At 42.2% G+C, this 27,580-nt stretch overlaps 2 protein-coding genes across 3 annotated transcripts; both read left to right on the forward strand.

The window, feature by feature from the left end:
- Positions 1-674: 674 nt before the first annotated feature.
- On the forward strand, positions 675-1,730 carry LOC106491187 (C-C chemokine receptor type 8-like). The gene has a single exon (XM_013950737.2). The coding sequence runs from the start codon at positions 675-677 to the stop codon at positions 1,728-1,730; it is 1,056 nt and encodes a 351-aa protein (XP_013806191.1).
- A 17,693-nt stretch (positions 1,731-19,423) lies between these two features.
- On the forward strand, positions 19,424-27,330 carry LOC106491188 (C-C chemokine receptor type 5-like). Of its 2 annotated transcripts, none has more exons than XM_067292457.1 (3): positions 19,424-19,454; positions 25,395-25,599; positions 26,249-27,330. In XM_067292457.1, the coding sequence occupies exons 2-3, from the start codon at positions 25,584-25,586 to the stop codon at positions 27,328-27,330; spliced, it is 1,098 nt and encodes a 365-aa protein (XP_067148558.1). In that variant the 5' UTR covers positions 19,424-19,454; positions 25,395-25,583. The 2 variants fall into 2 exon arrangements, with proteins under 2 accessions (XP_067148558.1, XP_013806192.1); XM_013950738.2 differs by having other exon boundaries at positions 19,432-19,454; positions 25,465-25,599.
- The last annotated feature ends 250 nt before the right edge of the window (positions 27,331-27,580 follow it).

The following is a 27,580-nucleotide window of genomic DNA, read 5'->3' on the forward strand; positions in this document are numbered from 1 at the left end:
CGAGCTTTACACCAGCTAACTCAGAGACGAGCGGCAGCCTCGCTTGGCAGCATGGCGCTCAGCACTGCAAGTAGTGCCATGTAGCCCCATGAGCTCCTTACTACCACAGCTGCTGTTGGATGCCCTTCTGCACCAGCTCGTGGAAAAAATAATGTACGTGTCTCTGCACTGCTGGTGTCTGGCCCTGACCAGCTCAGCTAAAACTGTGGTTATGGTGACAGACAGTGGCTTCTGTAGTCAGGAGATGGAGACTTTTATAAGGGTCTTTGTGATACAGGTAAGAAAGTCCTGTTCTCCATGCCAAGTCCAAGGAAACCCAGATTCTTAGATCAGGCACAGGTTTTGTACCATTTTGCGCTGTTATAACTATTCGGACCACAAATTGTTCCCCCTCACTATAATGAGGAGGGGCTAACCCGCTGGCATGGTGGTGGTTTTGGGGGAACCTAGTGTCCTGGGGCTCACGCTGATGCATGCACAGGAGTGACTGCAGCGGAGCCACTGGGTAGTAGGGCTGCCCTAGCCAGCGAGCCGGAGGCCACCTTCTGTGGTCCCCCCTGCTGACCTGCTGGCCCAAGGCGGCACAGAGCAGCGGGGCCGAAGGGCACCCTGGGAGACCTGTGCCGGAAGAGCCAGCCCTTCACCTCTCACTCTTTCCTGCGCAGGTATCCGAGATGAATCCCACGAGCCAGTCCCCCGGCACAACGGAATATGACTATACATATGATGAAAACACTGCTCCGTGCGATGAAGGAAATAGTTTTCACAGGTTTAAATCCCTCTTCTTGCCTATCCTTTACTGCCTTGTGTTCATCTTCTGCCTCCTGGGAAACTCCTTGGTCCTTTGGGTTCTTGTGACCAGGAAGAGGCTGACCACGATGACTGATGTCTGCCTGCTGAACCTCGCGGTCTCTGATATGCTCTTCGTTTTGCCTCTCCCTTTCCAAGCCCGCTATGCTTCAGACCAGTGGGTTTTTGGCACTGCTATGTGCAAGATAACAGCTGGCATTTATTACACAGGTTTTTACAGTAGTATTTTCTTTATAACCCTCATGAGCATAGACAGGTATATAGCAATTGTCCATGCTGTCTACGCTGTGAGGATACGGACGGCCTCTTGTGGCATAATTATCAGTTTAATCCTGTGGTTGGTGGCTGGCTTGGCTTCTGTACCCAACATCGTGTTCAACCAGCAGCTGGAGATTGAGCAGTCTGTGCAGTGTGTCCCCACATATCCCCCAGGTGGCAATACCTGGAAGGTTGCGTCTCAGTTTGTAACCAATATCTTGGGCCTTTTGATTCCCCTCAGCATCCTTGTTTACTGCTATGCCCAGATACTGAAAAACCTGCAAAAATGCAAAAATCGGAACAAGATCAAGGCAATCAAGATGATTTTCATCATTGTCATTGTTTTCTTCCTCTTCTGGGCTCCCTTCAACATCGCGCTATTCCTAGACTCCCTGCAGAGCCTGTACCTCATCAATGACTGCAAGGTGAGCTACTGGATAGCCCTGGCCCTGCAGCTGACTGAAACGGTTTCCTTCATCCACTGCTGCTTGAACCCCATGATCTATGCATTTGCTGGGGTGATGTTCAAGGCCCATCTTAAAGGAATATTTCAGTCCTGTGTTCGTCTCTTCTCGAGTACTGCTGGAGGCGTTGTGTCTGGTCAGTCATTTTCGGCACCCACCCAGCTCTCCGGCTGCTCTGACAGCACAGGGATGCTGTAAACCACCCTGGGCTACCTTCTTCTGGAGGGAGTAGTTGCCCTAAGCACTGACACAGTCCCGTAGGCTATACCATGTGTGTGGCATCCTCCTGGGGTGACCCAGCATATGCATACTTCCTCTTGGGATGAGCTGTGAAATACTGTGCAGTCAGCCGCAGCGTTAATTTTCTATGACCACCAGCACATTCATAAGATGGCAACCCTCCAAGCTTGCTCAAGAGTAATCTTTAAATAAGTTTTAGAATTTTTTTAATATACTTAAGCAAACAGGGTGCTTCTTCTAGTACATATTTTCTCCTCTGATGAAAGTATTGCTTTTGCCTCACTCCCAAATATGCTCTGACTTGCAGGAGCTGTTTCATATGTGAATCCCTACATCCCTGGGATTGGAGTGGGACATTCCTCTGGGAGGCAGGGAAGGGGACAGATATGGTCTTACTTTGTATTGCAAAGAGGGAATCACCTTAGCCACCATCATCACTCCCTCCCTTTGCCTCAGCTCCCAAACAAAGGGGCAACTCAGCTTGAGCCTTTGTCACTTCTCTGTGGGAAGCTGCTGGGGTCTTGGCTGGGGGTCCCTGGAGCCACTGCCGCCCAGAGCAGCCTTTCACTGCAATGCCTTCAAAAACAGCAAATCAACACCTCCAGCTGTTCCCTACACTGGTTACTTGTAGCCTATATAAGCTGAATATGTCAACACCAACACAGTCTGCTAGTCTGTGTTCTCTGTGGAGGTGGTGGTCCTCCAGTTCTGTGCCCTCACCATTTGCTGTCAAATGTAAATATCACAAAATAGCATGTATCACATCAGCTCAGAGTCTCTTTCTCCATATGTTATTTTCTGCCATTTTAGAAATGTTTTCTTGAATAAAACGTATTAACTGTACCTTTGTATGTCTTGGCTGCTGAAAGTTTTTCCAGGGACCTGCAATCCTCGATTAAAATGAAGAAAGGATGCTCTTACTGATTTTCAGTCTGTGTCCTGTAAAATACATCTGATGGAATTGAGAGGTGCCCTGGAGCTTCCCAGCAAAAAAAGGGCCTGTCTCCACTTTCCTGCTAAGCAACATTTGTTCTCAAAATCCCCCCCAAAATTCGCAATAAAAAAATAACATTTATGTTGGGGTAATATTCCTGCAACCTAATTTTTAGAAGTTTAACAAGAGATTACCTGAAACTATGGGAAATACACAGCCTAGGTATCGCTAAAGGCTGTATTTTCTAGGGTAAGAAAAAATGTAAGAAAAAGTTTATCTTTCTTTCTGAAAATATAAATGCATCTATTTTTTGACTCCTAAGAATTTAAAATATGTTTCCAACCCTAGTACCAAATGGTTCTTGTCACTAACTATATAAGAAAGATAGCAAAGACTTCTTTCATTTGTAAGAGATAGTTAACATTTCTAGATTTTATTTCCCAAATGGGTAAGAAATACACTGCAACTTAATTATCATATTTTTTACTTTTCTGAAGACTTTTAGGTATTTAGAAAATGAAGCCCTCTATTGACATATTTCTGTGTTTCTTACTGTGCAGGCGCTTTAATGATTAAAAAGATACACAGGCCAGGATCTCAGGTCAGATACCTTCTCCTGTGACCCTTTTGGTGTTTGGGCAAAAATAATTCTGTTTAAAATGTGCAGTAAAATTTACTATCTTACCTGTTGATGCTCTAGGTGAAAATGGAAGGGAGAAGAAACAGAAGTTTCGTGTATATTCTTTCTTATATGGTATTTTGAGAAGAAGGGGGGATGGAAAAGTTTTCTGGCCAGCTCTCACCCCCTCACACTATCCCATTGAACTGTGTCACTGCAGTTTATATAGCACAAAACTGGCAACTGAAAGTTTTGTTACTTGGCTGCCTGGAAAAGATGCAAGGTGGCATTGATCAAAGAGGGGGTGCTGGTCCTGTCTGGACTGCATGGGATTTACAGGACCAAGGAGCTACCTTCAAGGGTATAGAGTATCTGTGGAGACTGTCCTGCCTCTAGGTTTTAGGAAGTGATTGTGTCCTAAACAGCAGCTTTTTGGCATCTTTTTTCCTGATTGAAATTGAGCAGTTGTGAAACAGCAAACAATTTGCCCTGACCAATTTGTTTTGTCAAGAACTGCACAAACCTCTCCCCCCCCCCAACAAAAAAAAACAACCAAAACCAGGCACTGCCATCATGAAATTTTGCAAGTGGAAACCTAAAATGCATCAAAGATACTCTTGCATCATTGAAACAGCAGTGTTTCCAGCAGAAGACTAGGGCTCCTCTGGGTTACAAGACAAGGGTCAAACTCTTTGGTTTCTCTTACTCTTTCGCATAGCTTCCACTGAAATCAAGCAGCGAGGGGAGCAGTAGCAGAATTTAGCCTAAATGATAGGTTAAGCTTTAAATGAAGAAGGCAAAAAGGAGGTTTTGCTGGGTTCACTGTAGAGCTTCCTCTTCCTCCTCCTTCACTGCTGCATTTAAAGTCCGAGTATTTAAGAATTCCGAAAGGTAGATCGAAACCCCCATCCTCTGCTCAGGCACAGCTCAGTACCCTTGATCTCTAGTCGATCGAGATGACAGATTCTTAGGACTTTTCCTTTCAAAAGGATCTTTCTGTGTCTAATGTGGCTGCAAAAAGGAATAATGTAAGTAGCTATTTTGCTCCTTTTATTGTATGAGCTACCAGAACAGAGACACAAAAACCCATCGGCACCAAAAATGCTCATGCAGAGCAGAGCTCTCAGAAGCCTTGTGCCTCTTCTTTAAATGTGTAATTTAATTCTTAATGTTGTCAGCCCACAGGATTTTTTGCTACTCTTGCATGTCATCAGCAAGTAAAGAATCTAGGTAGATGCACAGCAAAGTTCAAAATTTTTTGTGCTTCTATGCCCTGAAACAATTATGGATAACAGCACTGTTAGATCAAAAGCACAGTGAAGTGCTACACTAGTAGGATAATATCAAGGAACTGGTACTGCCATTTCCTCCATTATAAATTTTGTTTTATGTAGGAATTTGTCAACAACAATCTGGCCTCTTCCACAGACACAATATTCTCCTTGGAATAAAACAGGTAGCAGAAGGGCTGTTTCCTCATTTTGAAGGGTTATGACACAATGCAAAATTAGTAAAAGAATTTTCTAATCTGCTTGTAATCAAAATGCTGGAATCAGCTAGTTTTCATGTGCTGAGATGTTGGCATCTGCAAATAACACTGCAAAAGCACTGAGGAACATTCAGATTTGATGCCATGGACTTCCTGGTCTTGCGGGTGGTAATGTGAATATATATGCCAAAGATATCTGGCCCGATCTTGTTCCATTGCTTCCAGTAGAAAGTTGATTATTATTGTGAAGGAGGTGGAATGAGGAAATTACTGCTGTGAGTAGAACAATCTCCTAATTAGATGCTGCACAACTACAGCAATCAATGTTCTCCAAGAACTGAGCTGTTACACCTATGAGTGGTGTCACATTGCCAGCTAAAGTGCTAAGTACCACTTTTCATATGTGGTAACATTTCCCTAGCTAGTTCTAAAATGTGTCTGAATCTGTTTGAACTTTCTACCTCTTGATTTTCATTTAACATGTTTCATAATTCTTCACTTTCCTGTTTCATTTTTCTCTGCTGTTTTGTAGTATAAAGCCTATGACTCTATGACAGGAAAGTCTGATCTTGTTCTTATCCAAGACCATTTGGCAGAGTAAAACAAAACATCCAAATCTGTGAGCGCTCAAAAACTCTGCCCAGATTTTTTTTAATAAATAAAGTATAAGAAAACTGTTCAGCAGTGCCAAGTAGAACTAGGAAAGAAAGAGAAGCCTCATATAAGAGGTGGTGGTGATTCCTGCAGACTTTTCTGCAGCCTGAGAAGCAAGGTTCTCAGGATTTGCAATGTTCCTCAATCATATTGGCTTGCCATGAGACAGCCAACCTTAGGAAGAAGCGAGATTGAATTTTAGATGTGTCCATTTGGCCCACCACCCCAAGCTGAGATCATGAGAAACATGTTTTGACGAGGGCTCAGGAAGTCAGCTGGACCTCCTGAGAGATAAAAAGAGTGAACATGGGAAATTATTTTCCAGGAAGAAAAATATCTTAAAGCTAGGTTCTGTCTATTCAGGAACAATATTTTGAGGTTGTGCACACTCTTGCTCTCTCTCTTCAGCTTCATGAAGCCTCACTTTTTCCATAATGAAAGAATGAAGAGTTGTACCTCGTTTGAGAGCAGAGAAGAGCACTGTATTGGTCTGTGTTCATTTGGATTTGTCCCGATCCCCTAGCAGGCGTTGATTTCTGTGACCTAGCTAAGCAGCTATGGCCTCCCAACAGGAGCAGTGACAGAAGAACAAGGGAGACAACCCACAGAGTTTGTAGAAAATGTTTACTTACCTTACTTTTTCCATGTTTTGGGGAGGAAAACTGGACATTCATTTCTGACTAAATACCAAAATTTTGTTTATTCAGCTTTCTGATTGCATCTGCTCAAGCTGCTGGACTAAAATTAAAGAGAAAAGCACAGGTAAGATTCTCAGTTAAGATGCCTAAGGCGTATGAAAGAGGGGGAATCAATCCATAGAAACCACCTGCTGAAGTGATATCAGAAATGACGCAATACTTCAGGATGATACAGCTCTGGTAGAAAAATCACATTAAACTTCTTCTCATAATACTAAATTACTTACTCTAGTGTTCTCAGTGAGTCTGAGAAACCATTAGTATATGTTTCTGAAAAACTAAAGGGTTTTTGCCCTCCCACCAGATGTATTTTGCTGCCAATCAGATGCTGATGGCAGTGGCCCCTTGACAGACTCCTGCCACTGGCAGCTCCAAGCAGGTGTCAGGCCCTGGAACTACACACTCTCAACAGGTTGCAATATTTGGCAACTAGTTTATGAAATCCTGAAGACATTGCAGTTTTTTTGACAATATCAAGGTTAGCTAACAAGTCACACATGCTAGACAGTAAAGACGTAGAAAAAGTGTCCTTTACATGCTAGAAGTTACTTTTTTTCCAGTGTGATTTCTATAATGGGCAGTACAGAACCATGAAGAGAAAACAGTCACCTTCAAAATGAGAAACGTGCCTACACAGTATCACAGAGGGAGATCATTTCATACAAACCTATGAAGTCAAAAAAGCATGCTGCTGAGCTCAGGCCAATGAGCAGCTGAGTGCTATGACTAATAATAAGTCTGTTGCTGCTCCTGGACCTAGCTTTTATGTCTCTGTACTCCACAAAGTAAACACACTTCTCCACTTATTAAGAACTATGCACCAAAAATGTCCATAGCACTGGCTTTTGGGAAGTCACTCAGTTTTTCCAGTGCTTCACGGACATGAATATCAGTGGTCTGTGACAGTGAGAACACGGGAGATGTGAAGAAGCCCCTGACTGCATAGCTGGGAGAGGAGATTTTTTAACAGATAGGACAAAGCCAGATAGTCCCATCGGCTGCCTGGGAACCTAGAACAGGGTGTCTAAAAAGGGTATGGCAATAAAACATTGGTTGTCAGAAGTAAATGGAAAAACAGTGAGAGAAACTGGCTGCTGGCAATCACTGAGCTGCCTCTCAAGTTGTTTTTGAAGCAAATGAATTTGGGATCCACATTTGCTTTGGCCCAGAGAAAAGGGAAGTTTACTCAGGAGCTCGTGTATACCCTCAGTCTGACTTGCCTGGACTGTCTGGGTCATGGGGAATGGTACGTGCCCAGCATCTGTGCTAACTAAACTGCAGGGACTGATGCACAGATGTGACTGGTGTGTAGACTTATCTGACGCAGTTACTACCAGGGGCTCACAGCAGAGTTGCCACTTCCCTCAAATTGGAGAAGAGCTCCTGGAGAGCGGAGTCACATGTGACCTGCAGGTGCCGTCACTCCCTCTGAGCAGCCGAAAGGAACGCATGAAGAAAGAACGGAACCTGGGAAGGAGTGAAACCATACATGCACATTTTGATATGAAGAAAATGGGCCTTGTGGTTATTGGCAAATTACAGATTTCTAGGAAAAACATTTATTCCTAAATTTAGAAATATGCAACATGTTCTCTTAGGCAGGCACTTCAAGAAGTCAGTGGGTTCAGGTCAGACCTCAGATAGCCTGTTGTTACACCAAGGGCCTGCTAAAAACGGACCAGAGATTGCTCCGAGTCCCTCGCTAAACTCCTATGCTACCGCAGAGTGCTGGTGTGAGCAGAGACTTGGCAGTACACACAGATACTTACACACAGACACAGGCATAGAGGTGGTTATCTAAGTATTTCTATCCTTTTTTTTTTTTTTAAACCATGTTACATGTCTCTAGTGCAGCTAGTAATAAAGGTATACAAATTTCATGCTGAGTGTTTGCAGTTCTGAGGGGGAAAAAGAATATCCCCCTTCAAATCTGTTTCCTTAGACCTGTCACAGGAACAGCATCAAGCCTCAGGGGCAGTTTTTTGGAATCATTGCCTTCCTCACTGTCAAGTAAAATGCATGTTTCAAATAACCTGAATACAAGATAACACACGTATACTCATTTCTAGGTCTGGCCCTGCACCCAGAATCCAGCTGGCTGCCCCTTTGTCCCTCCAGGGGCAAGATCTTCCTGGGCTTCTCCCTGCTTGCAAACAGCATGGCAGCTCCTGCCTCTGTTTCCCTCCTGCCTTTTCTGATGTGCATCTCTGCAAGCTCAGGTGCTGTGCTTTCACCTTGTTTTTGTATCCCACCCATTTGTTCCACATTCTCTTTTAATGCCATTACAGCTGCCCTTATCACTTAAAGTGCATAAAATCCAGGTGTCACATATAATCTGTATAGTTGTTGCATGATAAAAGATCAACCTACTCATCTCTCAGTGGGAGGAGGAAAACAAGAAGTTATGACTTGGCACTGCTCTTAATTCTAAGAACTGTTTTAGCAGCTGTCCTACTCAGAAATTGCAGCTCAGTGTAATGTGCTCTTGAGCCTTCACTTTCCTTATCCCTTTTTCATTCCTCTGGAGCACTCTGCGAGTCTTCCCACTCCTATCGTCTATTTCCCCAGTTTCAGGAGCCTCTAGCATCTAATAACTGCAATTACTGTCATTATGATTATTGAGACTTTTTCTGTCCAAGAGTATTTATTTTTTTCCTTTTCCTTTTTTTTTCTGTGATAATTAGATCTAGACTAATAATGATTCTTGGATTAGACTGCTAAGATTTCAATTACACTAACAATAAATTCTTGACTTTATGCATAAGGTGTGTTTCCTTTTTGCCTGTAACAAGATTTTGAGTATAACACTTCCCCCACAGACCAGGCCAACTAGCAGCATCCAGTATCCTGAGAAAGAGGCTGGGTTGTTGCACCACAAATGTGTGAGATATGGTACCACCTTGGGGATACCCAAGACAGGTATGAGTGACGGTGCCTTACCTTGAAGGCCTGAGATTTGACAGATCTGTACTTGATAATTGGTTAAAGCCAGGTTCTGTCACATGTTTGGGGTCTGCCACTGAATTTGGTGTGGCAAGATTTGATAGTCATCAAGATTAGTGTATCATTTTTCTGGGATTGCCATCAGTGTTAAAAAGATTGAAATTACATCTACGTCCTTTACCTCTTATTAAAGATAAAGATATAAGCAAGAAGAGTTGGACCAGCCAGACCAATGAAATCAGTCATTTTTGGCTATTCTCTATAACTATTTGAAGCTCTACACTACCATTTTGGCGACAGAAATGCACCTCACCATCCTCTTTCAGATATCTGGTGTGGGTTTTGCTCATAAATAGAAATGCATTCTAACAAACCCCAAATGCATTAATGAACGATCCCAGAGCTGAGATACAAAACTTCCTGAGGTTTACAATTTTCTGCTGAAATGACTTCATAATTGCTACTAAATTCTTAAGCTTGCCTGACTTCAACTTTCATTAGGAACTTGAAAATCTCAGAGCTCTGCTGAAATTCTGGTGGCCCCTAGATGACATCCAAGCCTGCCTTATGTCTCTCTCTATGTCACTGGTTCCTTTCCTTCCTCAGCTGGAGGAGATAACCAGGTGTCCTCTCTAACCCATCCCAGTGCACACCCATGACAGCTGACCAGGCTGTCTCCTCTCCTAATGGGTCCTGTTCTTCTGCTCCTTCACTGATTCTCAGGGTAGCTAATAAATTATGTTTTCACCTATTACAGCTTTCTGATGCATTGCTTTTCCAGGTTGTGGCTGGTGTCCAGAGCTTTTGGCCCTCATTTGTCTAGGCTTTTTTCTAAGACAGAGAAAATGTTTGGATATATCTCAGGAGAGATGCCCCATTTCAGTGAAAAAACATAGGTTTGTGGGGCTCAGGCCTGCCTCTTGGCCTGTCTCTTGGATGAACTGGGTGGAGGGAGGAGGCTGGCTGGCAGTTGGAAGTGTCTGTGATGTAGGTATTCAATGTTTAATGCATTTAACACATGAACAGCTAGGAGATAAGAAATGGTCCCTAGTCAGTGTAAAAAAAGACAGTAAACATCTCCATTATCCAAAGACAACTTTATTGCCAATAGTATTGAAAATATACTGTGACCTAAAAAAGACCTTGTAAGAAGGATTATCGGTGTAAGTTGCTAATTCCCCAAAGAAACATACCAGAGATAGTTTTGGTTTTGAGATTCAGGTGAATCCAAGCGCACTTCAGGCAATGCAAAAAAAAACAAAACAAAAAAAAACAAAAAAACCCCTTTTTGCTAAGATTCACTTAAAGCTTTATATAGGACTTAATCCTAGCATATTTTACTACAACTTGGGCAGAAATGCCAGTTTTCCTTTGAATCCTCTTGCTCAGATAGCTCTTCAGTTTAAATTATTTTTATAATTTAAACTTGCTTGGCTTGCTTTCTTCTCAACACTTACACAATCTCTTCCAAGAAGAACTGCAAGCTGGTTTGCATGCTCTAAATATACCTGCATAAAATAATAATTTCAATGTAATCTGAGAGCTTCACAAGTACATACGGATTTGTCTTCATACCATACTTGCTAACACTGAAAATGTTTTGCACTGTGGCACAAACAGCTTATCCACATCTGTTCAGCTAACAGAGTTGCTGTAAAATACCTCACTTGTGGACAAAGTTGTAAAGTAGCTCTTCCATTCCTGCTATGAGAAAGCAATTAGTATTGAGTAAAAAAAAAGAGAGAATGCAGTAAATTTACCACACTGTAGTACAGAAGACACCACAGTGATCCCCAGTTGCTGGGGATGGAGAACAGCATGCATGTGGTATCACAAATTCTGTGGTGTGGTTAGCTTGCCATAGAGTGTGAGAAAGCAGGCTTTGCTGACCTACCTAAAGCACAGTGTTTTCTTATATTTTCTCTACAGAATCTACTAAGGAAATGGTGTCTCCACCCTGTAAATAAAACCTGTCAGAAGATGATTAGGATCAGATTCAGTATTTCTATAATTTGGGGTAGCATGGCCACCAGGTTGGCATCAGGCTGCTTAGCTCCTCATGCAGGGGTTTCTTAGAGGTAAAGCTGGCTTCACCAGACAAGGGCAGAGGAATGAAACACAGACAAGTCCCTTGACAGATGGAAGATAGCTGGGGCTGGCTGTGCCTTTAGTATTCAACTTCCTTGAACAGCCCTGCAGATACCCAGGAAGAAAAATCAGGGAAAACTTACATTTCCGAGCTGCCTAATCCCATGTCACAAATAATTTTGGAATCTGCAAGCCTATCATAGGGCAGGCACAAAATCCACCAAGAGATTTAGGCACATAGGCCTGAATTCATCCTACCTGACTTTGAGCATCTAGTTCTAGCATGTAAATTAAGCACCTTCCTATTCCACTTAAACTCATCTTTTCATAGGTGGCCTCTATGGTTGTGTTCCTCATGTCCCAGGGCCCAAGGTGAAGACCAAGAATAAGAAGCACAGGGTGCAGCTTCAATGGATAGGAACCTTGTCCCAGCATAATCCTATTTACTTTGGGAAAAAAAAAAACAGTTATTAAACTAGATTCCCCAAATGAATGGATGCTTGAGAGTATTACTCATAATTTTGGCACTTCAGTTTCTCCATTGCAAAATAGAGATAACTGTACTTCATCCCATAAATGTGGTGAGAAAGCAAATACAGTAATATCTGTGAAGCAATCAGATATTACCCTAACAGAACTAGAGACATGATCAGGAGAGAAGCAGCAAAATTCTGTAATCAGAGAAGGGTCTGGATAGCATATGTTAAATAAGGCCTGGACCCACTGAAAGGCAATAAAAAGAATCCTGAATAACCAGTCCCTCAGCTGGGAGGATGGCTTGTGCAGAATGAAGAAGGCATCATGGTGCATGTACACAAGAGGTTCACATGAAGAGCAACTTGTATCTGATATTTCCTAACGTAGTTCTTCCTGTGAGCAACTCGGACTATGTTAAGAATAAGTTCAGCTCCCAATTTACTTACATGTCCATTGTCAAGTCTTACTCTTCCAGGGCTCTGTTATATGCCCCAAAGTTTTTGGGGAGTACTGTGACTCTTGAGTGGTTGACAACGCAACTTTCATATTCCATTAAGAGAAACGGGGTTTTGTTTTGTTTTTATGCATCTTCCTAATTCTTCTAAACCATAGTAAGAAAACACACATGTCCCTTCAGAACACCTGCCTGGCTCTGAGGAGGTAGGGAAAGAGGAGGAGGGCCTTCACAATCTCAGTTCTGTGACATGACTTGGAGAACATGCAGTTTTCATGAGCGTAAGCAGGGTATAGTCCTCACAGTATTCTAGTAAATCTGTTCCTGCACCCATGTGGGTCATCAGTGAGACTGAGGTCTTTAGATATAAGCATGGGTGTCTTCCTCTTCAGTGAAGGATGTAGCCACTATTATCAGACTCAACTGCAAAAGCCAACCTCAGCCCCAAGGAATAGCAAATCTAAAATATTTGGTTTTTTTTTTTCAAAATAAAGAATTGTTTTTCCTCACTAAAAGCTCCAAAGATTTCATTCAGGTTATTTGAAACATTTGATGGGACTCATCTAGCTCAGTGTTATCAGCCTGTGTTAGCTGTCTAGTCTGAACTCACTGCCTAGACTCTTTCTATAGCTACAGAGGGGAACAGAAACTCCTCCAGAAGGTGACTCATTCTAGCCTAAGGTGGAGTAGTTTAAGACAGAGGCAGTTACCCTCTGCAAATACCTACCTCTGTCTATTGACTATAGAGGGAGCCCTTAACTAGCTAGTTGGCTACGGACAGCTAAAGGTGGGAGAGCTGACTTCTACTATCTACAACTTTTAGTTTGAAGGAGTCTGGAATAAAACAAAGGAAAGGAGAAACAGGCAAAGGTGAGGTGGCTGTCTCTGTTTTCCCTTTCAGCAAGTAGCCCAACCCACTCATCTAAGAAGGGAAAGAACTATATACAAGGAAGTTTTTTGTGTGAGTCAGGGATGTGACTGACAACAGGGATCTCCAAAGATTGTTATAAATCTGTGGCTTTAACACTTTTTACCTGCTGGGGTTCTCAAGAGAAAATTTTGTATCTGATTCATTCATGTCTATGTGCAAATAAGGCAACAGAGGTTTAGAGAATAACATTGTACAAAGCAAGAACAGCATAGGGTTTTCATTATCAGCATAATACTAACAAGTATTTTACAGTAAATCTGAAATAGTGGCCATTATCTTGTAAAGGACCTTGCAAAGTCTTCCTGTGTGCTCCTTGTTGTGCTCAGCTGAAGTTGCCACATGCCCATCTCTGTGAGCTTGCAGAGAGTCAGCAAAATGTCCGCTGAAGACTACTGGGGATAAAGACTCTCATGAGGACTCTCATGCATGAGGACTCAGCAACACTTTTAATGAACTTGTTTTTCAACACAAAACACCTACTTCATTCAGTTTCATCCTAAAAAGGAAGGCTGAAGCACACCAGGGGAGATGGGGAGGTAACTCCATCAGGACCCACCTTACCTCCTACTTCTATCCCACTTTGGAATCCTTGAACATGCTCTGGTGCAGGGACCAAAACCAGGATCTCTCCTTCCACGTGGGAACCTTGAATATAAAATAGACAGCAAGGCCACCACTCAATCTTTGCCCTGACCTGAGGGGCATACAAGCAAGGACCAGTCATTTCTACTGAGGTCTGCTTGGTAATTTTACCAAAATTTTCACATGCAGTGAACTGTCTCCAGCTCTTCCCTTCTCTCCATGGCAGGGAAAGGCAAGAGATTTCTTCAAGAAATTAGGAAAATGGTGTTAGGGCCCTGAGCATGTCCCCCTCAAGGGGTTTGGTGCTGGAGCTCAGGGCCAGCTCAGAGCCAGATCAGCTGGGGTCTGCCCCCTTCCTGATGGCACCATGGGGAGAGGCTCCCAGACAGCCCCACCACATCGCAGTCTGGCCCCTGCCCAGCCATGGGCCCCGCCACCACCACTTGGCAACCACCTGGGCTGGCCTCAGCCCATCCCCATCCTCACGGCAGTGCCCAATTCCTGGGTCTGGGGCTGCCTCAGCTGCCCCCGGCTGCCCTGCTCCCTTGTGGGGCGGTGGGACAGGCCCTGGCTGCAAGGCCCAGCTCTGCCACCACTGGGAGCCCCCATTGATACTGGCCCCGGGGAGCCGCCAGACCCTGCAGTGCCCTAAAAAATGGTATGAAATGTGAGATCTTACACACAAGAGACACAGCTGGGGCCCAGTGAAGCCTGGGCAGAAATTCCTCATGGTGTGGATTCAGAGTCCGGTCTACAACTGGGTTAATTCTGCTGCAGAATCATGCCCCCTTGCTCTTTGTCACTAGGCCTATAAATATGTACGTGTTGTATCCAAAACAGACCAGCATCAATAGAAGAAACAGAGTATTTTACCCCAGAATACTTCCCGCTGCAGCATGATGGTTATGGGCATATTGGAGGCATAGGATCTGATGTCCTACAGCAGAAGAAGGATTTGAAGCTAGGTTTCCTGCTCTTGGTGACTGACTTTGTTGCTGTGTGGTTAGTTAAAAGTGGAGCTGCCTTAGCTTGTTTTATGAATCCAGCTCTTCATTTTGCTCTTGTGTTCTTGAGAAGAAAACAGTTTGAAGTTCCCCAATTTTTTTGACATTTCCCAAATTTTAGTCATTTCTGTTTTGGCTAAAAGTATTCTGTAAATTTGTAAACAGCTTTGGCTGTTTACATGAAACTGCATGTTCCAGAAAATCTTTCTACTTCTTGAGAAAAACTACAAAACTTGTCAAGTTCCTGTCCATTCCCAAATAGCCTCTCTTACAGCCTCTTCTGCAACAATCTCTGCTTCCCTTCAGACAGAGGTTTTAGATCCCAGACTTAAGCAAACACACTGACATGCTCAAGGAAGGAGGAAAAAAGGCAGGGAAACCTGAGCTTTTCTGTCCCATGGCAGCCCAGACTGAATTGCTCTGCTGCATCCTCAGATACAGAGGGACAGATCAGGGTACACATCCCCTTTCAGGAAGTCTTTCCAGACAATTCCTGAATTAACCCTACAAAAGCACAAAGTAAAAGTTAGCCAATCAGTATTAACATATATATTACAGAGAGCTTCAAAATCACGTCAGAACCAAAAGTGGTTTGCTGATCAAACTGCAGTGCAAATTTATGAATGCTGACAAAGCAATATATTTTTCCTTAATCTTGGCATCCTATTCCATGTTAATACAAGGCAATTAGTAAAACATATCTGAAAAGCAATGTACATCCCATAGCCTATGTTCTCCTTGTGAGTAAGAGGGCATCAGTTCTGATCTCAGAATGAGGTGGCAAGAAGATGCAGCCATAGATTTAAGCCTGTGCAATACAACACTCCGAAGCAAACCAAACCTACCAAGCAGAGAACAGTCCAGAGGCTACTATAGTTGTCATGGCTTTTATCCACTCCTTTTGACGTCAGGCTGGGTGGCTAAGGGACAGTATGGATCCTGCCCAGTCTGAGGCCTTGGTCAGCCACAGGCAGGACCGGCTGTCATCTGTGCTTTGGCAGTGGTGAAGGACTGCCCAGACTGGGGGGTTACAGACCCCCAGGGCCCTACAGCAGGTTCTGGCACAGCTCATCAGAGAAGGGGCAGATGTGACTAGCTGCTCCACATCTTCTGCTGGCCTCCTGGGTATAAACCACCCTCGTTTTCCTGAATTTCATCCAATTCTGCTGGGTCATGTACTCGTATGTCAGAATGCTTATTCTAAGGGAAAAAAAGTCTTCCAGCTCCACAGCAAGCCAAGGACCTGGAGACTGTTGTTACTGCCAGGGTTTCAGACTGGAAGAGCTCTTTCCTGGGATGTGAGCAGTTTGGCCACTATTATTGCAGGCACTGCTTTGCTTCAGGAGACAATGTAAATGGCTACTGTAGCTACATCCAGAGATGTGGTGCAATTACCTTTCAGCCGTGCCTGGGATCTCTGGAGGAAGAGAATCCAGACAGCCGCAGCCAGAGCTCCGCACTGTTCAGGAACATTTCAAATGCATCATTTAGGCTTCTCAGCTTTCTTATAGCAGTGAAGTTCATGCCTCTAAACAATCATTTAAATATGCACAAAATGAGTTTTGTTTGCACAGCAAAAGCCAAATGAGATGCAAACTACTATTAAAATCAAAATCAGTGTTAAGAACAAAACATTTCAGCAAGTGCTCTGATATTCCCAATGCAGCACAGCAGAAGCAATATGAAATCAGCATAAGGAGCTGTTTTTCAAAATACCTGTAATCTCCAAGCCATCTTCTTTACATAGCCGTTGATTAATTACACATGGTACATGTGGCCCCACAAAAAACTTCAGGATACCATAATTTATTAATTCAACATAGCTTTCGTTCACTAATATTATAATATCATTGCAATTATAATACAGTTTTTGCTTGGTCTTACAAATACATACCATATACTGTTATATATGTATTATATATGAAAAATATTACATATCTTAAAACCAAAACAGCTTATCTTACGTCATTTGGAAGTGTCCCTTACAACTACAGGGGGGGGGGGAAGGAAGGGAGGGAGGAAGGGAGAGAGAGGGAGGAAGGGAGAGAGAAGAAGGAAGGGAGAGAGAAGAAGGAAGGGAGAGAGATTTTCACAAGTCAGAACCATGGGAGCTCAGGCAGCCTGAAAACACTGTCCACTTGTTTTCAATCTGAAGACTCACCATTAGATGCACAAAGAATTAGAACTCTTTCAGAACAACATGTGAAAAACTGTATTTTCTTTCTCAAATGAGAAGTGAACCTTGAGTCACCCATTCCACATCCGAAGAATCAACCCAATGCCTTACACCAAACCCAAGACCTCTGCTTACCTCACAGAGTCATGAAACTAGCACATAAGTATTCCAAGGACGACCTCTTCTGCGTTCTTTCCAAGGACAGGTCTGTGTAAGAGAGAAAGCAAAAATACAAATTTATTCATTCCTGAGATACTTCAAAATTTAATTCAATTATATCATCAGTCAATGGATGCTTACAAGTTTGTATAGATTTTTTTCCACATATCTTTAACATAGCATCTGCAGAGACTACTCTCCAAACAGCTAGGCCTTTTTCTCCTCCTGCAAGGGAGAGATTCAGTCCCAAAGTACTGCATTTGCTAAGTTTCCAAAACTGAATTCTAATGTCACTTGCATGTTAGCTCTGCCAGTTTCTACTGTAACTTCTTTACTTGGGCAAACAGACAGATAAAGCAAAATGAAGGAGATATTGGCAACTCCAGAAAGTCTCCAAATACCACAGAGGGAAACATGGATGTCACAGCACAGGGAGAGAAGAGGGTAAGGAACCTCCTGGTACCCCCTGACAATTACACTTGCCCACAGCCCTGGGCAACGGGCTCCAAAGGAGTCCGGCTCTCAAGAGTTTACACAACCACCTTCCACAGGTAACCACCACTCTTTTCCACAGGGCAGCAAAAGCAGGTGCCTTAGGCAGCATTTTTGATCCTGCAAGCCACACTTTTCTTTGCCAAGCATAGTAGTTCACAAAGTTTAAACTTGCAAACATCAATGTACAAAATTCTACCTGTCTCGACCGAACTAGCAGCCTGTATATTCAGTAATAAAAGATGTCCCAAACAGTGAAAAAAATTTTTTTTTCAAATTCAGGCAGCAATTCAGAAGGAGATGGAATGGTTAAAAAGAAAATGGGGGTTGTGTCTCCCTGCTACCCTCCATGTCCCTGGAGGGAAGGACCTTTCTGCCCAGGCTTGATTTCCCACACTGAAGCCTTCCAGTGGTTTGCAGTCTGTATTGCCGCAAAGTCTACCCCATCCCTTCCAGATCAACAGGAAAAGTTTATTTTCTTTCAGTCATCTCAGAGACCCCTCTTCCTAATTTGTTGCTTAGGTGCCTCTTCTGCTACAGCTCACAACTCTGCAAGTTTCTTTTATACACTCTGAAACATACGTGGTCAGGTTACATATCATTGGTTTTATTGAAACTCTGCATAGATTTTTCCAGGAAAAGACAAAACCCAGCATAACTGTAGCAAAAGCCTGCAGTATGCCTGGAATAACTGTTACAGGAATACTGCAGTGAACCACCAGCCAGCCTTAGAGGAAATTGTTAATAGCTGCAGATGAAAAAAATGCAAAATTAAAATATATAACCTTGCTATTACTTACTATAAAATTTTAAAGACTCCTCAGGGAGCAGATAAATGGTCAAATTATTCACCAGTTCTGGTTTATAATGATCATTTATACAAGCATGAATTACCACTCCAACAGCTGGAGATCACTGAAACTGGAGTGCCAAAGGCATTGGTGAGTCAACTGTTTTTTTATAAAAAAAAGTGTGATACCAGTCTGTACACTCAACTATACTTCCTGCCTTTGAAGTAAAAATATATTTTAACCACTTTCTGTTATTTTCATCTCTTTCTTTCTATTGCTTTCAATCTTGCAGTGTCACCACATCAAGAAGATAATGAACTGTGGTTCCAGCCCACCTCACACACAACAGCTTCTTAGAACTGCAAGACCATTACAAATGGCTTTGCAAAAATTATACTGCTGTTCAAGGAGGGGTCTACAGCATGCAGTACAGTTGTGGTGCAGACCGCATGAGCTGGTCTTATAACTGCAAGGAAGGTAGTTTTATCAGCACAGTGCTCTGCCAGACCTAATGAGCTCTGAAACATCTCTGTGTTAATACAGCTGGGCTTCCTCCAGGACTTTGATTTGTCTCTCTTCACAACATCAGAGGCAAGTGTGATGTTGTCTAACATGACATTGTTTTGCAGAGTATAAACATATCCTAATTTTGCTTGCAGATTCTCTTTTACTAGTAATGATGAAAGGAAGAACCAGGGATAGGTTCAGATTATGTCAAAGTCAGCCAGAAACCATGAATATGAAAAATTCCGTGGTGGGGTTATTTTCACAGTCATTTTGAAGATCTGAATTTAATTTTAAAAGTACAGATCCTGTATGTCACATATTTCATAATACTTTCTGTTGAGCTGCAGATATATCCAGAGCAGTTACATATAATTATAGACCCAAGGACACAATTTTCTTGAATTGAACCTAATGGTCTTAACCCTAAAGAGAAATGTGCTGGTTTAGATATTGAACTCCAGCTGGAGCAGAACGAGTGACGTCTGCAAAGTCTTCATCCCTCACTTTTGAACGCAACCTGGAAACTGAATATTTTCTGAAAAGAAGAACCATGCCCTTGCTTCTTGTAATAGTTTTGCAATAGATCACACAGGAAGTGCTATTTCCTATTTTCAAAGATAGGATTTAACTGTATGTTCAGTCACAAAGAAGAAGGCAGTCAGAAAAAACAAGCTTGGCAAATCAGTGAGTAACTAATTTTTCTTTCCTTTCTTTTACATGTAAATGTTTATGTATAGATATAGATTAATTAAGTGGGGAAGTATGTATGCCTAATTACAGTGGCTGGAGAGTTACCATTTAAGCATAGACCCTATATTCAAGAACAATTGGATTCTGTAGCTAGCTTAGAACCCAGGATAAGGTAAATGTTAGAGATGAGAATTAAACTGGACAAATGGTGTAGAAAATTGTCACCTTTTTTGTACTAGAAACTTCCTGGACCTTGGTTTTGAAGCTGTTCTAGGCCAATTACTTGAAAACATTCTCTAAGGACATAAACTGATTAGATATAAAATTCTTCACACTTAATCTAACCTCTGCAAATCTAATTCACTTCTAGCTCTATCAGATGAAGATGGCAGATGTCCTTTGTCACTAACCTATCACAACCTGGCCTGGTTTCTTTGTATTATTCAAGCATTTAATCTGTTAAAAGTGCTGGTTCATTGTCTTGGTGTGAAGGGTTCTCTGGGATTGGTTCCTCTTTTTTTTTTTAGTCTCAGGGCCATAACATTAGAAAGCCTGCAGTCCATATCTAAACCAGAAATATCAGTTTTATGGCCAATCATAATCTGGCTTGCAATTTCATGTTAGTGAGGGCTTTAAATGAATAAAATCCATCAGTACTATGCTGAAACTGTACCATTCTTGCACACAAGGAAAGGTGAGCTCTCCTGCTTGGATAAATGGAACTTGCCACTTTGGTATTACCAAAAAAGCTGTAGTAGTCTAAGAATATAAATCTTATTTTGCAGTATATCAGACATGCGGCAATAACAGTATTTGCTTTCATGGGAGAATTCCACTGTAATTTGCCAACAATTCACACAATCAAGGCAGCGGGTTCAAAATTCTCTGTTGTGGAGACACTTATAGCAATAACAGAAGAAGGGCAGGATGGGCCATGGCCCCATGACATATGTCAGAAATCTCCACTCCAGACCATTATCCGTCTTTATTATACTTCAGTTCATCCCTGGAACAGTTGCGAGTATAACTATTGTTTGAATTATTCTGAGTTCAACATTTTATTTGAAGCAGTTGCTTGAAGAAAAACTGAACAGCAATACTAGCACAGGACTTGGCCTACACAAGAGAAGATAAATTTAACTTCTTTCTTTCTCAGTTTCTCTTTCTTGGAGTGCTTATTTCGAGTGCTTATGCTGATATCTTACACTACATTTGTTTAGGTAAGAATACCTACTACTTCTTTCATCTTGTGATGACATAGGCTGACTCTATTTAACTGCAGAAAAGCTCAGAATTCTTGCAAGACTGTTGTTCTGCTTTTGATGGGAACAGAAACAACAGGATCCAAAGGGTTAGGGGATCCAAAAGTCTCTTTTTTCCAGCCTGAAACATATTTTTCCCTGAAAGTTCTGCAGCAATGTAAAAATGAATCAGGTGGGAGGTAGGCAATTCTGAAGAGAAGATGTTTCTAAAGCCCAGCTGTTATGAAAGAAGAAAAGGTTTCCAAAGGGTGGTTTAATTTTGGAAGGGACTGTCTTTTCCTAACCATATCCTGGAAAGGCTTGGTTTGTACCACATGAAAAAATGTGTTTGAGGGAAAATATCATCTCAGAGTCTTACATACAGCATTTAGTTTATACTTCTATCTTTTCCTTCAACTTTCTTGGTAACTCAAGAAAAGCGTGAGCAAATGTTTGTTCCCCCAAGCTGTCTTTGGTCTGTGCATAGTCTCCTCTGTAGTTTTGCCTGTCTGGAGACTCCTTCTGGAAAAGCCAAGGCAAAGGACAGAGCTGTGGGCAGGAAACATGGCACCTCTCTTGCAACACCTGCTACCAGGGTATCATTTTTCTTCGTTCAGGTTTCAGTTTTACTCTGGGCTGCATTCTGTTCATTTATCTTCATAAAGCGCCCTAGATGCCACTGACACATACTTTTAAACTGACTACAAGCCATTAGGTCATTTCTTCTTCCATGTGACAAATACTGCCATTTGTGAAAAGGAAGAGAGCAAGCGCGGGGGCTCGCTCTGTGTTACTTGTTTATACATTTGAAAAGGGAAACAGAAAGGGAAAGGAAACTTTGGGAGTCATTCAGTTTTGAGATAAGTGACTCCATTAATATGTGGACGCTCTTCTATCTTGTAGTTATTGAATGTCCTGATTTCTGTGAGGAAACTTTTTCCAGAACCCCTTCAGGGCTCAGCAGATTCATTGAGCAATGAGCTGTGACGACTACCATCCCTGAATGAGTCAGTGTAGCACATCTGGGTCCCTGAGACTGAATTACAAAAACATGGAAATGTCTGTTAGTCATACCAGCCCCGAGACAAGCCTATAGAAAAGAGGATACCCTATAGATATCAACCAATACTCAAGAGCTAACAAGGCCTCTCTCAAAGAAGCCCAAATGTCCAAATACAGAAACTAAAAAGTCATGATTCAATGTCACATCTTCACTACAAGAATCTCTGATGTTGCAGTAAGTGCAGCTTTGTTATAACTTGCAATGAAATCCAAGTACATCCATTTTGGCTTGAAGCATTAAAATTGTTAAGAAATTCAAATTTTCTCCCCTCAAAGCTGCAATCCCAAATTTTCCCTGCAAGAACTCTTTCTCATCTCTCCAACTTCACTCAGCTGTAAATAGGTTTCAAAAAGTTTCCCTGTGGTACAACAATGATTTGGACCAGAAATGAGTCTGAAAAGGGAAAGATTTGGCCAACGTTTCTAATTTAATCTATTGTTTTGTGGGAAGGACTCTGTTAGGCTCTTTAGGTATATGCACTGACGAACAGGAGCTATGAAGACTGGCAGTAGGTATCAGGATTGCCATCACAAGGGGAATGTTGGGTATATGACTAGACAGATGATAGGTGATAGATGGTACATGTCAAAATAATGCCATGGCATGTGCTGTTATAGCCATGGGCAACACTGGCAGCCTTGGAGCAATTTATTTGTCTGCCTCACAGTTACTTCACAGGTTGCAGGTATTTTGGCTCCCAGCAAGGCCCAATGCACAAATAGGACCAAAGGCCTAAGCCATGCAACACTGTACTGAATTTCTTGGAGACTCAGAACATAACCAGTTCACTGTGAAGAAATGAGAGGGGCTGTCTGTTGGACTGGTCATATATTTAGACTTTTTTGCATGATAAACATACAGGATAAATTAGAAGGGAAAAAGAGAAAATTCCCTTTCTCTTAAGTTTCTAGCTTAGGTTTGACTTAATTGCCCTCTATGGTAGAAACTGTCCAGAATTTCTGCTAGCAACCAAAACTACCCTGTGCATGCTGTACTGTGGGTGTGTGGGCAGGACAGTGAGGCACTGATGGCCTCATGCAGTCATTAAGCCAGCAAGAAAGCCCTGAAAGAGAAAATCCTTAAGACTCCCCAAAGACTGGTTTGTAATTTCAGAAGAAAAATAAGAGGTAAATAAGCCATGTCATTGCTAGTTCCCAAATCAGAATCGCCTCAAAAAAAGCCTGTATATACTTATAGCACAAGAACGTAGATAAATCTGGAGGTTCCTTTACTAACACTCCCATTTCTGAAGGTTCATGCCTAGATTATTTTAGAGCCAAACCAGATTCCTTGTCAAGGTCTGCAGCTTCAGCAGAAAACATTCTTCTCTGCATGAAAATGAAAATTGGAAAAATGGTTAAAGATAAATTAAAAAAATCAAACGCAAACAGTGGTTTCCTATGGAATTTGTTAGCAAGATCAGTTTTGTGGAGTTCTTTGTGATTAACTATGTTTACGTGCATAAGATAAGGAAGTTTTTGGAAAGCATTTTAGAAAATATCTTCCTATTTTGTGCTTGCTATAAAGGTGCAAATCTGACTTCTACCCCAACCAAATGCTCAGAGATTTCCCATCAGGTCACAGGCAGTAAACAAAACAACCACAGCACATGCTGTGTTTCTGGGCTACGTGAATGTGACTTGTACAGGGGAGGAACTGAATTTTGGTAGTGGGAAGGTGAAAGGCCTGGGCAGCAAAGGATCAAAATCAGTAGGAAACTACCTACCAGTTCTGCTACTCCTACATTTTTTTTGTTGTTGTTTGTAAATCTCAAACTAAGTTCCAAACTAAGTAACAAAGATTTTTGTTATCTTGTTATTTATATACATACATGAGTGTGTGTGGGGGGTGGGTGGGGGGGGTGTATGTATATATATAAAAGTGTGTGTGTGTGTATATATGTATATATACACACAGGGTCACAGAAAACTGTATATAACATTGTGCAATCAATAAAATTTGTTAAGATTATTTGTATGATATCTATATATGTGTGTGTATATATACATCTCCACTGAGATAAAGGCCCAGATTAAGTTAAGATTGGGTCTTTCATGTCATGAGTGGTCTGTAATTACATATCAGGAAGTAGTCCTTTCCTCAAACAGCTGAGTAGCTAGACATAAACTGAGACGCTTCAGAAATTTTACATGCTGTAGATCAGAACAGACCACTGTGGTAACTAAATGTGTCCTCTGCCAAAACACAGGCTAGGGGGCATGCCTGTATGTCATCTCAGTTACTGGCTGAGTTTCTTCAGCTACATTTAGTCTTACAGAACTCAAGTGGAGGGAGACTAATGTGGTGGTTTTGAGAATGTGGCCTCTGAACTCCTAACCACCTAGCAACAACTTCTGCAAAAGAGGTCTGCAAAAATAAGTGCATTGTACAGGGTACACATCTCCACTGAAAAAGTGTTTAGGGGGATGCAAACAGGAAAAGTGCAAGCACTACCGCATTACATCATGAGTTGTCAGAGATCCTAGAACTAGCTGGGGCAAGTGTAGTGCTTGAAGTCTCCTGAGCTGGAAGCAGTCTGCTGCCTTTGTCAAGAGAACAGCCATCAATCTGCTATGAAAATACAATGCCTGATAAAAGCAGTCATTTTGATGAAGGAAAAAGGAGCAGACATCTCCCAAACAGAAATACAGATTGCAGCAAATTGCTCTATTTGAGTGGCTACCAAATGCACCAATTTCGCTTTCCCATTAAGTGACTAAGAAGCACATTTGGTCCCTCTTACACCCGTTTTCACAAAATCCTATTCCCTGCCTCCCACAGAACCCACAGAAGTTCTTCCATTTTTTCCAGGAGTCTGTGAGAAGAAATTTCTCGTTACTTTTTGAAGACCAAATTACACAAAGTTATGCTTCTGCATCTAGCCGACAGTCCTACCAGGGGTTTGGGGTGGGGTGGGATGCTGGTTTACATCAAACTCTCAAGCCTTTACCTGCTCACACCATAACAGAAGTTGCACAAAGGTGTTCACAGCTTTGCCTCACTACTTATGTTCCACGCTGTGACTCTTTCATGCCACGGAAACTCATTTCTTCCTACAGTCCACAAACAAAAACTGGAGATGCAGAGATTTTGGGTAACTCTTGCACATTCCCATTTACAGTGTCTTCTTGTCGGAGGTGGTAACTAACAAATGATGAAGGACTACTTCAAACGGTAGACACACGTGAGGATATGTTAGTGCATATTCCTCATAGTGATGGCCAAATCCCCCTTTCACCTTTCTTCTCCCTCCAAGACACTGAGCGAAAGTAAACTTTGAAGCTACTGAATCAGGGCTGTTAAAGATCAACCAGTCCAATTAATCTAACCAACACTGAGGAGGTGTTTCAGTTGTCAGAAAGATGCCCCACAGATATCTACCAAAAAATCTGCATTTTTAGATAAGACAAAATTTGGAAATAAGCAAATAATATGACCCAAGACTAGTTTCTAGTAAAACCCTGAAAGGTATGCTCAAATTAAAACCCTGAGTGTACCAAAAATGCACTACCTCTTTTTCCTTTTCTTTCACAGAAGATTTATAGTCCACGCTGACAGAAATAGAAATCTTTTATGCTATTTTAGAAGCTGTCTGCCTATCTGTTCTTTCAATTGTGAATTTCCATGCAGGTCATCAGCTGAACAACGCGTCCAGTGTCTTTCCCAGAGGACATGACTGCGACCTATTTTCATTCCACAGATACCTAAAAGCAGCACGTTTTCATGGCCCACATCTGACCTGAACTGTGTAAAGAACACAACATTTGCCTTTTTATCCCAGATCAACACTGTCTACTCGCCTGCTCTGCAGTAGCCAGAATGGCAGATTCACTGGGTGAGTATTCTTGGTGCTGCAGCAAGATCGTTTCTACACCACCAGCAACCCCATTCCCACTGACATTAAGGCTCTCAGTACGGCATGAACAACCCAGCAGTCAGTTAGGTTTTACCCGTGCCAGAGTGCCTTTGCCAGTGCCCGGCCCTCCTTGGGTGAGGGCTGCAGTGTGGGCTGCACGACGTGAATGTGGCTGGGCTGCTGAGGAGAAGCGCAGCCACACGCTGCATGCCAGCTGCTGTGCTTTCCCCTTCCTGTCTCTCTCTGGCCCTTCTGAAAGCCACTGTTGAGCACAACGGCCCCAAACTAACCACTGCTAGCGTTAAACTCATCATTCCTCTGCTTCCAGCTGAGTCCAAAGCCTGACACGCTCTCCTGAGGAGGAAAAACGGACCATACAGAGTACATGTGGAAAATGGCATGTAGCACACTTCCAACATGCAGCAACCTGACTTCATAGCTATAGAGATGTATGTGTGTGTGCGTGTGTGTGCTCTGCAACTTTATTTTCTTCTAGACCTTAGCATCAGCAAGGTTTATATGCTCAAGAGGCAGAAGTAATCTAGATGAGGGCAGCAATGGGTTTCATTCCCTTCAATGCAAGGCTATGGAGTTTCCTGCCATTAAACATCCTTTTCTTCCTTTCTAGATGAACACATGCTGGAAAACTACACCACTGACTCAGACAGCTTTCTACTGACAACAGAATTTGACTACAGTGGTGCAACAGCATGCACGAATATTGAAGAAAAGAACTTTGCAGCGAAATTTTTGCCGCCGCTTTACTCTTTGGTGGTGATATTCGGCCTCATGGGCAACATGCTCGTTGTCCTTATCCTGGTAAAATATAAGCGATTGAAGAGCATGACTGACATCTACCTGCTCAATTTGGCAATTTCTGATTTGCTGTTTATTTTTTCCCTCCCTTTTTGGGCTTATTATGCTGCCCAGGAGTGGATTTTTGGAGACGCACTCTGCAGAATTCTCTCAGGTGTCTACCTCCTTGGCTTCTACAGCGGGATCTTTTTCATAATCCTGTTGACCATAGACAGGTATCTGGCCATAGTGCATGCAGTGTTTGCTTTAAAAGCCAGGACAGTTACCTATGGCATCCTCACCAGCACTGTCACTTGGGCTGTTGCTCTTTTTGCCTCTGTTCCAGGAGTAATATTTCACAAAAGTCAAAAGGAATATTCACATTATACATGCAGCCCTCATTATCCAATAGATGAAGCAATAAATTGGAAGTACTTCTATACTTTAATGATGAACGTCGTGGGACTTATTGTCCCCATGATCGTTATGATTTTCAGTTACTCCCAAATTCTAAAAACATTAAGGAGATGTAGGAATGAGAAAAAACAGAAGGCAGTCAGACTTATTTTTGTGATTATGATTTTTTACTTCATCTTCTGGACACCATTTAATATTGCCTCTTTTCTGTATACCTTTCAAGTATCATTATCCCTCAGTACCTGTGAAATCCATGGTCAACTAGTGAAAGCAGTCCAAGTGACAGAAGCAATTTCAATGATCCACTGTTGTATCAACCCTGTGATCTATGCATTTGTTGGAGAAAAATTTAGGAAATATCTTTATGCCTTTTTCCGAAAGCATGTTGCAGCTCACCTCTGCAAAAACTGTCCGTCTCTTTATCGTGAAAAATTAGAAAGAGTTAGTTCCACATTCACACCATCTACTGCAGAGCATGACATCTCGACTGGGTTGTAAAAAAAGCATTGAAAGGTTAGGCATCATCCTCTTTGCCTTAAGGACTGCATGACATTATTTAAGACCTATATGGCAATCACTACTAAAAACTGGATGACTCCCTATTTACTGTAGTTAATTGTTCCCTGGGATTACAGCATTTTCTGTTTTTAGACTAAGAGAATCGATGAGTTCTCCAGGAAAGGTAAATTTCATAGCTGGATCACTTCAAAATTTGAATGGGGCCCAGAATAATATGATTCTGGTGTTT

The sequence above is a fragment of the Apteryx mantelli genome, chromosome 2, assembly GCF_036417845.1.
Source record: "Apteryx mantelli isolate bAptMan1 chromosome 2, bAptMan1.hap1, whole genome shotgun sequence".
NCBI classification, from domain to species: Eukaryota; Metazoa; Chordata; class Aves; order Apterygiformes; family Apterygidae; genus Apteryx; species Apteryx mantelli.

Coding starts and splice junctions, on each gene's coding strand:
- LOC106491187 (XM_013950737.2), top strand. CDS start 675: ATGAATCCCACGAGCCAGTCCCCCGGCACAACGGAATATGACTATACA.